At 64.3% G+C, this 10,214-nt stretch overlaps 1 protein-coding gene across 1 annotated transcript; it reads right to left on the reverse strand.

Moving 5' to 3' along the window:
- Nucleotides 1-914: 914 nt before the first annotated feature.
- MNEG_6502 (chromatin remodeling complex subunit) lies at nt 915-6,833 on the reverse strand (the record flags this gene model as incomplete). Its single annotated transcript, XM_014045024.1, has 11 exons — nt 915-1,034; nt 1,433-1,507; nt 1,761-1,895; nt 2,274-2,773; nt 3,012-3,097; nt 3,441-3,826; nt 4,208-4,396; nt 4,678-4,757; nt 5,143-5,330; nt 5,557-5,663; nt 5,940-6,833. 11 exons carry the CDS (start codon nt 6,831-6,833, stop codon nt 915-917), a joined length of 2,760 nt encoding a protein of 919 aa, XP_013900478.1.
- Nucleotides 6,834-10,214: the final 3,381 nt, after the last annotated feature.

The following is a 10,214-nucleotide window of genomic DNA, read 5'->3' on the forward strand; positions in this document are numbered from 1 at the left end:
CGCCGCCCCCGCGCCGCGCCGCCCGCGCGCCCGCGCGCTCCAGCCTCTCTCCCTCTGGGTCCGGCTCCCCAAACAAGGCCCCGTGGTCACTAGTGCCCACGCAGTTGGCGGACGCCTCCACCCATTCCATATGGCCCCTGAGCGATTCGTCGCACCCCATCGGCAACAGCGTCGCACCGCCCGCGCCGCCGCCGCCGCCCTGAGCGTCGCTGCCGCCGCCGTCGCCGCCGCGCTGCTCCCGGTGCATGCGGCGCAGCAGCTGCTGCGTCTCGCTGGCGGCCAGGCCCTCTGGCGTGATCTTGAAGAGCTCGTGCAGCTCCTGGTGGGTGAAGTACCTGGTTTGTACATGGGGTTCGTAAATGGAAGACAGAGGGGCGGCTCGGGATCTCGGCTTTGTGTGGACACGACTGGGTTCCAGAACCAGAGGTCGGCACCCCAGCATGCTCAGCGGACGCGACGCCGGTGCCCGACATCCACGACTCTCACACGTCAGACCACTGTTTCAGAAACAAAAGCGCCATGGGGTCGCTCGATGTAAGGTGGGCGAGCTGCGGCCGCGTGCCCCGTGCGACCGAGCGGCTCCCACTCAGAACATCCTCACTGTGCCGCCACGCGCAGTCGCAGCCGCCCCCACCTGCACCCCTCCCCACCCACCCCGTGAGAAGTACGCGGCCCCCACCTGAGCTGCACGCCGTCCTGTGTGCCGGTCCGGCTGAGGCCGCCCTTGAACACCTGCGGCGGCACGAAGAAGGGGGGGGACACTTTGGAGCCACACCAACGCAGGGTGTCCCTGGTTGATGTTGGGGCGGTGAGTATATGTCACAGCCAAACACATGCATGCCGTTACATGGTGGCAGGGCAGGACATTCGAGATCTGGTAAGCTGAGCCGCTCATCTCTCCTGCCCACATGCCATCAATCATGCACCTGCTTCCTGTAGATCTTTTCCTCCACCGTACCGCACGTCACCAGGCGGTACACCACCACGTCCCGCGACTGCCCGATGCGGTACGCGCGGTCGACGCTCTGGTTGTCCTGCGGTGGCGCAGGTGGCGTGCATGGTGCAGAGCGGCCGGGTTTGATGCCGTGTGTGGTGGGATGGCAACGAAGGCTGCTGGCTGGCGATGTCATATGCCAGGAATTTGCCAGGCTTTGCAGGCAGGTGGGGCTGCAGCACAGCGACTATCATACCCCGATCACAACCACAGTTCTGCCGGTGCATGCTGCGGCCCGTGACCTGTATGCGCAACGCAAAGATGCGTGCGCGTGCGCACGCGCCCCTCTCCATACGCGGTCCCACGCCATTCTTTAGCCTGGCTGCCAAAGGCACGCCCCCACACATACAGTCGCGTCCAAACTCCCGTCACCTCTGCACCAACACACACACACACACACACACACACACACACACACACACCACCCGGCACCCCCACCTGTGCAGGGTTCCAAGAGGGGTCCACAATGACTACGCGGTCAGCCGCGGTCAGCGTCAGCCCCAGGCCGCCCACCTGTTTCAAGATTTGAACACACAGAGCGGCAGCAAACGCGGGGCACAGCCGTGACGGTGGGGCTGTCAGCTCCAGGCGCACAACACCAATCATAGGCACTGTCTCAGGACTGAGCGCACGTGCCGATTTGTTGAAGCAGCAGCTTAAAAGCTCGCGATGCGGCGCCCTGCAAGGGTGAAAGGTATTGCGTTTTTGCCCAGCAGCAGCCTGCGTTGCTGAGGGGGGGTGGACCCGGCCCGTGCGGCCCTGCCACCTGTGACGTCAGCAGGAACACGGGGATCTTGCTGGAGGCCGCCTGGAAGCGCTCCACCTCTGCCTGCCGCGCCTCCGCGCTGACGACGCCGCCGTCGATGCGGCAGAAGGGCAGGCGGCGCGCCTCGACAGCGGCCTGCGCGGCGCACGGTCAAGGCGCGGCGGGGCGCATGCGGGGTGGGAGTTCGCATGCAGCGCATTGTAATGGGTGGACACAGCAGGCGTGGGGCATTCAAGGAGGGCGAGGCCGCACACTGTAGCACCTCGCCCCCTGCAAGCAAATGTGAGTTTGCCTTAGACCCACATGCACACACAAGAGCACTCACACGCACACACACGCATGATGTCGAGCCGATTGCCCTGAAAAAAACAAAAAGCATCACACACACGCACCCACATAGACACACATACACACACACACATGTGTGTGCGCACGCACTCACACCATACAGAAACACACACACACACACACACACACACACGCACGCATGCACGCACGCACGCACGCACACACCTGCAATATGTCGAGCATGACCCTGCTCTGGCTGAAGATGAGCACCCTGTGGCCCGCCCCCACCAGCTCGTCCAGCAGCGCGCACACAAACGCGCTCTTGCAGCTTGCCTCAGCGCCCCGCTGCCGCAGATCCGCCACCAGCCGCCCCTCGATCTCGCTCCCCTCCCCCGCCCAGTCGCACCACTCGTCGCTGAACCCCGAAACCTCCGGCGCCCGCGCCTCGGCGCCCTTCTTTTTTCTGCTCTTGCCGCCGCCGGCGGCTTCGTCGTCGCTGCTGCTGCTGCTCCCGCTGCCTGCGTCCGAGGCGGACTCCGCGTCGCTCCGCCACCCGGCGTCGCTGGCGTCGTCACTGCCGCTGGCCTCGTCGTCGTCGACGATGAAGCTGTCCAAGGATTCGCGCGCACGGCCCTTGGACGCGGGGCCACCCTTCCGGCCGCCCCCGGCGCTGCTGGTCGAGCATGAGCCGCCGCTCTTGCCACCCTTTGCCCACTGGGAGCCGGCTGCGCAGGAGGTTTGAATGCGATTAGATCATCTGTGACGCGTGCTGGCTATAACGGCGTCAGCAGCAAGGTATTCCTGCCCCTGACCTCCGATGCGAGGAGAAGGTGCCAGGCTTGCTCATAATCTGCATGGTACCTTGTCCTCGCACCATTACAACGCCCCGCCCCCCATCCCAGGATTGCACAGCACGAGCATGCAGTGTATCGACGGCGGGCTGCCCCTCCCCCACAGCCTCACCCGCCACCACCAGGCTGGCGGCCTTCTTTGACAGCAGCGCTGGGTGGTCGCAGATCTTCTTGAGCACGCTCAGGGCCGCCAGGGGGCTGCAAATGGAGGGAATGAATCAGGATGGGCGGCCCAGTCGGCGCTAGAGGGAGGGGGGCACGCCAGAGGCGCAGTAGCCGCGGGGATTGCGAGGCGGGCTGCGGCCGGCCGTCCAGGCGGGCTGATGGTGGCCAATGCCGCGGGTTGGGGTGAGCGCCAAAACTACTACACTCAGCCGAGCGATGACAGGCGGCGCGCGAACCGACAGGCTTGAGGAGCCGGCGTGTCGATCTGCATTGCTTTGCATGCGCTGGACCCAAACTTTGCACGCGCGGACCCCACGCCGCCTGCGCGCCGCATCCATGCATATGGAATCACCTCCGCCCACAGGGACCCCCGCACCTGCGAGTGCTGTTGAGCGCGGCGCGCACTTGGTCAGAGTTGAGGAAGGCCTCGTAGATATGGCGCTGCAGCGGCGCCAGCCTCAGCCACACCACCACGTCCGCCTTGCGCCCCATACGCCCCACCCGCGGCCTCGCCGACGCCTGCTGCCCCTCGGCCCCCGGCCGCTCCGCTTCCAAACCCGCCGGCGGCCTGTCGTTGGCACCGGCGCCAGCGCCGCTGGCGGTGGCGGGCTTGCCGTCGTCGGCGGCAGGGGTGGTGGCGGCGCCGGGGAGGACCTCCCGCTTGTCTCGTCGGATGATGAAGGGCGCGGTGCGGCGGCGCAGCTCGGCGGCCTTGGCGGCGCCGGCCTCGCGCTGCCAGGGGAATGCGTCACGGTCTTGGCCCTGGGGAGGGAGCGTGTTCATGTTTTGTTTTGTTGTATTGCTCATATGCTTGTACTGAAAGTAATGAAGCACTGACGGTTCATGTCACACACTGACGGGCGTGCGACCATGCTTTGACAACCTGGAGGGATGTCCAGCCCCTAAACCCTATCAGCAGCCGTGAGGGCATCTGCTCCCAAGGGCAAAGCTCCAAGGGGCATATGCTCCAAAGGACGTTTGCAATTGGGACCGCCTCTTCTGCTGAGAACGACTCCACTCAACACAAGACGGCCCCTTGTAATCCACGTCGCACAACCTGTTCCGTACACACGTCCCACCCTCAACATCCATCATCGCCAAACCCTGATCTGATCCCCCTGCCCTTAAACCCTAGGGCCTCACCAGCAGGATGGGCTTCTCGAACTCGAGCTTGAACGCCCTGAGCGGCCCCAGCAGCCCCGGCACCGCAAAGTCAAATAGCGCCCACATCTCAGACAGGTTGTTCTGGATGGGCGTGCCGCTGATGATCAGGCGCACGCGAGCTGACAGGGAGCGCAGCCGCTGGGACAGCTGCATGCTCGGGTTCTTGACCTGCGGGGCGCGGGCGGTTGGAGCCAGTTTGTTGGGGTTCAAGGGCGCGCCCTTTCTGATGTCTGCTGGCCCAGCAAAATTGATCAAAGAAAGGCGGGTTGGATGGAGGGCACGTCACTTGTTCCTCTGAATGCAGCAAAAGCCCAGCCGACTCTGGACGTGATGCATGCGGACAGGCTGCGTGCAACAGCACCACCGGAACAGCGTAACAGTCGCAACCGCACTCCCAGCCCCGCGCGCCAAGGGTGTGCCTCTTGTTTTGGCTGCCTTCCGCGCCCCACCTTGTGCCCCTCGTCCAAGATTAGGTAATCCCAAGGCAGCAGCCGGCCGCCGCCCTCCCCGGCCTCTACGCGCTCCTCATCTATATGGGGGGGGGGGGGGTGCAGCGGGAAACAATGCCATGATGAAACATACGCAAGGGACCGCCGCTGGGCCTGCGTGGGTCCTGGTCCGAATCCCAGCAGTGTAGGCGCGCGGCCATGCGGCCTGCAGCAGCGGCCCTCAACGCTCGCTGCCTGTCAGAGGCCGCGACCCCGTAAACGCAACCAGCCCCGCGTCTGGCGCACGCAGCCCTGCCCGGCACCACCCCGGTTGCTGCAGCACACGCGCGACAGCGGCCTGCCCTCCTCGTATATCCGGGCCGCCGCGACACCTCAGCCGCCCCGCCGCGGCGCCCCAGGGCCGCAACGCCACGCGCAGGCATTGCATTGAACTTGCTACCAACAATGCAGGCGCCGCTGTCGCACCGTCGGAGATGCGCCCCAGGCCACGCGCCAGAGCGTCTGCGTTGTGGAGCACCATGCCATATGTTGTCAGCAGCACGCCGCCCCCGCGCGACGTCAGCGCGCGCAGCGCCGCCTGGCGCTCGCCGTCGCCCGACCCGAAAAAGCGGTGGGTGCGGCTGCGCATGCCGCAGGCCCCCAGCTCCTTCTCCCTGGGCGTTTGGGGGCGGGGCGTAGGATAGTATTGTAGGCTTTGGGTGCGGCGGGGTGGTGGAGGCGCCTGCTGGGGTTGACAGCGTGACCGCGCGTCCGGCAGGCGCTGGCGCCGGCGGCTGCAGCAGCTGCGCTCAGGGCGCACCAGCGCCACCGCGGAAGGGACGCAGCAAGCGCCGCACGCGCGTTGCTGCTGCCGCCCCTACCGCAGCGTGTGACACCCACCAGTGCGCCAGCAGCGTCTTCGGCGCAACAATCAGCGCGCGCCGCCCCGCGCCGGAGCCCAGGCTGCCCGCCAGGAACGCTGCGCACTGCATCGTCTTGCCGAGCCCCTGGGGGGGATGGGAGTCGAGGCCGCACCACGTAGACCAGCCGGCGGGTGCGTGTATGAAGCGCCGCTGCGTTTGTGTGCCGCTGATGGTGCTCAGCTTGTGGGTCTTCGATGAACAGCGCAGTACCATGGCCGAGGCGGGCAGGACAGAAGCTTGGCAAGAGCCATGAGCTGCAGCACGCATGAGAAAACAACACAGCCCCCTCCTGATGATCATCTGTGATGGCACACTGTATGCGGTACGATTGTTTGTCCCTCGGCCAACCCACCCCCCCACCATGTCGTCCGCCAGGATCCCGCCCTTGCGCGCGGCGTGCAGCGACCACAGCCACCGCACGCCCTCGACTTGGTGGGCATACAGCTTTGAGGCTACGCGCCCGGGCAGCCGGAAGCCGCCCTCAAACACCAGGTCCTCCGAAGACGCTCCGCCCGCAGGAGCAGGGGCCGCCGCGGCCGCCGCCGGCCGCAGCGGGCGCCTGGCGTCGCGCTCGCTGCTGCTGTCGCTCTCGGCGTCAGACCCGTCGGCGCTGCCGCTGCTGCTGGGGGCTCGGCGTTGCTGCTGGGACGGCCCTGGCGCGCGCGTGCCGCCGTTGCCGCCGCTTCCACTGGGACCGCCGCCGCCGCCTGCCAAACGCATACCCTGCAGCATCGACTCGAGGCCATCCACGCCTGCCGCTGTCGCGGCCGCCGCGCCCGACGAACTCAGGCCCGCCTCTCGCCACGGCGGTCCGGCCTTTGCTGGTGTCGAACCATCGCCGCGCATGAGGCGCCGCAGCGGCACCTGCGGCTTGGCCGGCAGCGCTGGCGGCGCCCGGCCGCTAGTGCTTGCAGGCGCACCCCTGGCCGCCGGCTGCTCGGGCTTTGCGCGCTCTGCATGGTCACTATCACTGTCATCCTCACTATCTTCGCTTTGGTCGTGGCTGCTGCTGCTGTCCTTGGAGCCTGCCGTCAGGGTATGATTGTCCTGGGCTTCGCGCACTCCCCATAGCAGGGGCTGGTCCTCATCAGAGCTATCCTCAATGGAAGGGTCGCCCTCTGCGGCGTGCGCGGCAGCGGCAGCGGCGTGCGCAGCGGCCACGGCGACGCGGCGCTCGCGCTCAGCAGCGAGTTGCTGCAGGGCAGCGGCCGTGCCGCGCTTGAATTCACCCTGGACACGCCTAGAGCGATCCATACTTCAGTTGAAGGGCTGTCAGGGCAGATGGCAACAACAGATCACAGGTGCATGGCGACACGGGCAGAGGGACAGTGCGAGAACTCTACCAGACAGTCGAGCCATACTTTTATTTTACGGTGCCGCAACAGGCAAACATGATGGGCGCTACAAATCCGAAAACAAAACAAACAGTGGAGTGACCAGCCTCGTCGTCGAGCAGCATTGGTGGGCCATACAAAGCCGTGAATTTGAACAATCCTATTCGCTTGCTTGATACTCACTACAGCCCCGCTGTCCACGCCTGGTCTATGCTTGAACGGGATGTCACTGGGTGAGTCAGCCACATGAGTCAGGGTCAGGTAAGGGTTGCTCATCTGCTGGTCAGCAGCGCCGCAGGACTGCAGGAGCATGGGTGGGTGCGGCTGTGTGCGATGCAAGCACAAAGCCGGAGGCAGTGATCGAACTGAGCGTTCCGCTGTGTCAGGCTTGGTTGGTAGGACACCACCATCACCGCCTATCTTTCGGGGCATCAAATGTCGTGTCAGCCTGGTTCGAGCGCCAACAAAATATTGAGGCACAACGCGCAGCCTCATGGGCATCCAGCTCTGCGTTTCCACTGATTCTGGGAGTGGTGAAGGAAAGCAGCTTGGCATCAAGTAGCTTGCTGCAAGTCAGAGCGGGTGCTTCAGGTGTACACAACGTTTTCCTGCCCTGCATCCTATTTGAGTGTGTTGCATGATTTGAGGGCCAGCCGCAACGTCGTGCCAACATGGCACTTTGATGCAGCCGTTTCACGCTGCCCCACCGCAGTGATTGTGCCCCAGACCCTGGGGGCAGAGGCCGCTCATCCATGATACACCACCCACACTAGTCCTGAGCGCGCACACATCGCAAGCTCAGAGCCATGCATGACGACTGACCATGGTATTACAGGTTTCACGTTTGTCCCTCAATGCCCCATCCAAGAGGCCCATGTGCAGACCACAGCTTCAAAGCCGACCCTAACCAAGCTCTGTGTCGCGCCTCTTCACCGTTCTACCCCGCCGCGCCGTTGTCACCCACTGGCCTGCTGCCCGCGTCGTCTTCCAGCTCTTCTTCCTCGGGGTCCACCCACCTCTTGAACAACCTCGGCGGCGGCGCCGCCGGCGGCGGTTGCTTGCGCTTGCGCTGCTCCCGCCCTGCCTGCGGCTTCGCCGGCCGGGCGGGCAGCGGCGCGCGCCGCCAGGCGGGCGGTTTCAGGCGCCGAGGTTCGGTGTGGTGGCGCAGGCGTTCGCGGTAGTCCGCACAGCCGTGCAGATTCGCCGCACACGCGTCCGCCTCGTAGCACAGCCGCACGCCCGCCAGCTTGAGGGCGGCCACGCGGGAGGGGCTCACTGTGCCCTCGTTCATAAATACAGCCCGAGCTTCGCGCACGTTATGTGCATCCTGACAAGAGCAGATTGCAGCATTGGGAGTGATTGCTTGCTTGCATCCAGGGCTCTAAAATCTTGCCGGCAAGCCATGTTCAGCACAACACGCACTTCGAGGTTGGGCATCAGGCTCCCACCATTGCAAGACTCATTCTGCAGTGTGCAACCCCCTAACAGCTGGTGTCCCCTAGGCCCTGTCCACCTGCAGCGTCAGCACAGCAAAGCCTCTGTAGCCAATCGGTGGTGGTACGGCCCCACCGGCTTGCCCTGCGGGAGGGCGGCCGGCCTGGCCGCTGACAACGAGGTCTCTGTTGATCGACCAGACTGGCGCCACGCCCAGCGTCAGGCCGTTGTCCGCGCAGCACCCCGCTGCTTCCAGCAGCTCTGTGAGCAGGACGGCTGCCACGTTTGAGAAGCCGCTGTCCACCTGGGCATTGGCGGGGCAATGGAGGACGGCAGGACTGCAAAATGGAACAAGCTGGGCCAGGTTCATGACTCAAGAAGCGGCAAGGGCCGTTCTGGCGCTGCACCTTGCTGGGTGCCTGCACAATGCAAAGCATGGCATTACGCACACGCGCACACGTACACGCGCACACACTGACACACATACACACACACGCACGCGCGCAAACACACACACATACACACACACGCAGGGCAAGAGGCCTGATCTGACTTCAATGCAGGGTGTTTCAGGATTGGTGCAATGCCCCGGCGCTGAGCTTACCAGCTTCTTCAGGTCCCCTTTCCAGTGCCGCATCGTCCGCTGGTTGCCGCCGCCGGCCTGCAACAGGGCGCCCACCGCCTCCCGCACCTGGCTCAACGCAGCGAGGGGCCCAGACTCTTGGAAGCGCGGCGGCGCAGCGCCGCGGCCAGCCGCAGCCGCGGCCGCGAGGGCGTCTGCGCGCTGCAGCTGGGGCCCGTACGCGGCCATGACCTGCTGCGGCGTGAACAAGCGGCCAGGTGCTGAGGTGTGAGGTGTAGGGGCCGCGATTGCTGCCGCGACGGAGGCCGCTGTGCTGCTTTCCTGCAGTGCTCCTTGCTCTGTGTTTAGTGCTGCCACTTGCACTGCTGGTGATGCTGCTGTTGGTGCAGGCCCTGGCATGCCACGACTAGTTGTGTTGCCATTTGTGAGTACGGCCGCCATGCCACTTGGGCCGGCAGCGCTGCTAGGCCGTCCTGTGGGGCTGGCATTTGCGGGCAAATTGACGGCCCTGGCGACATTTGGTGAAGCAGTCACTGTGGGCGCGCCGGCATGGCCGGCGCTGCAGACTCGGTTGGTAGGGGGTGGCAAGCCGTAGCCTAACGGGCTCTGACCCATGTCGACTGGGGTGCCTAGGGGAATTGACGCAAGGATGCAGCGGTCAAACACCCACATCCCGCGGCGTCAGCATGTGCTGCCTGTTAGCGTGATGCAGTACAGTACATGACGCTTGCCGCTGCGTGCTTCAAGACACATCTTCAGTAAGGGCTATTTGGTGCTACCAAGCGTACGGTACTCTACAGCGAGAGTGGTGCTCAACCATTTACTTTTGATGGGCAGATCGTGCGCGCGCGATCTAGGATGCTTGATATGACGCAGTTGATCCAGTAGCTCTTGGTGTGACTATTTGAACTCCGTGCTGCGAAACTGTGAACCGAACTTGCTGCGGTGCTGGAGTTGAGACAGGGATGCATCAGCTTGCCTTCCCTTGTACCGTATCGATATCGTAACACCGGTATCATGTCACACCGTATATACGTTATACATGCACAGAATCTGAATATGTTTCTTTGTGCACGCATGGTTAAGTATACAGAGCACATGTGCGCACTCCCCACAAACAAAATGGCCCAAGATGGTCAACCATTGCACAGATGTGATCTTGCAGAAGTGGGACGGCAAGAGAGGCTTGTGGTTCAACGCGGTAAGCTACAGAAGAAAAACTTTTCCAGTTATAAGATAGACTTCCCCTTTGGATCTCAGCATGGGTGCAGCCCTACTTTAGGG

Source organism: Monoraphidium neglectum (assembly GCF_000611645.1).
Source record: "Monoraphidium neglectum strain SAG 48.87 unplaced genomic scaffold scaffold01061, whole genome shotgun sequence".
NCBI lineage: Eukaryota > Viridiplantae > Chlorophyta > Chlorophyceae > Sphaeropleales > Selenastraceae > Monoraphidium > Monoraphidium neglectum.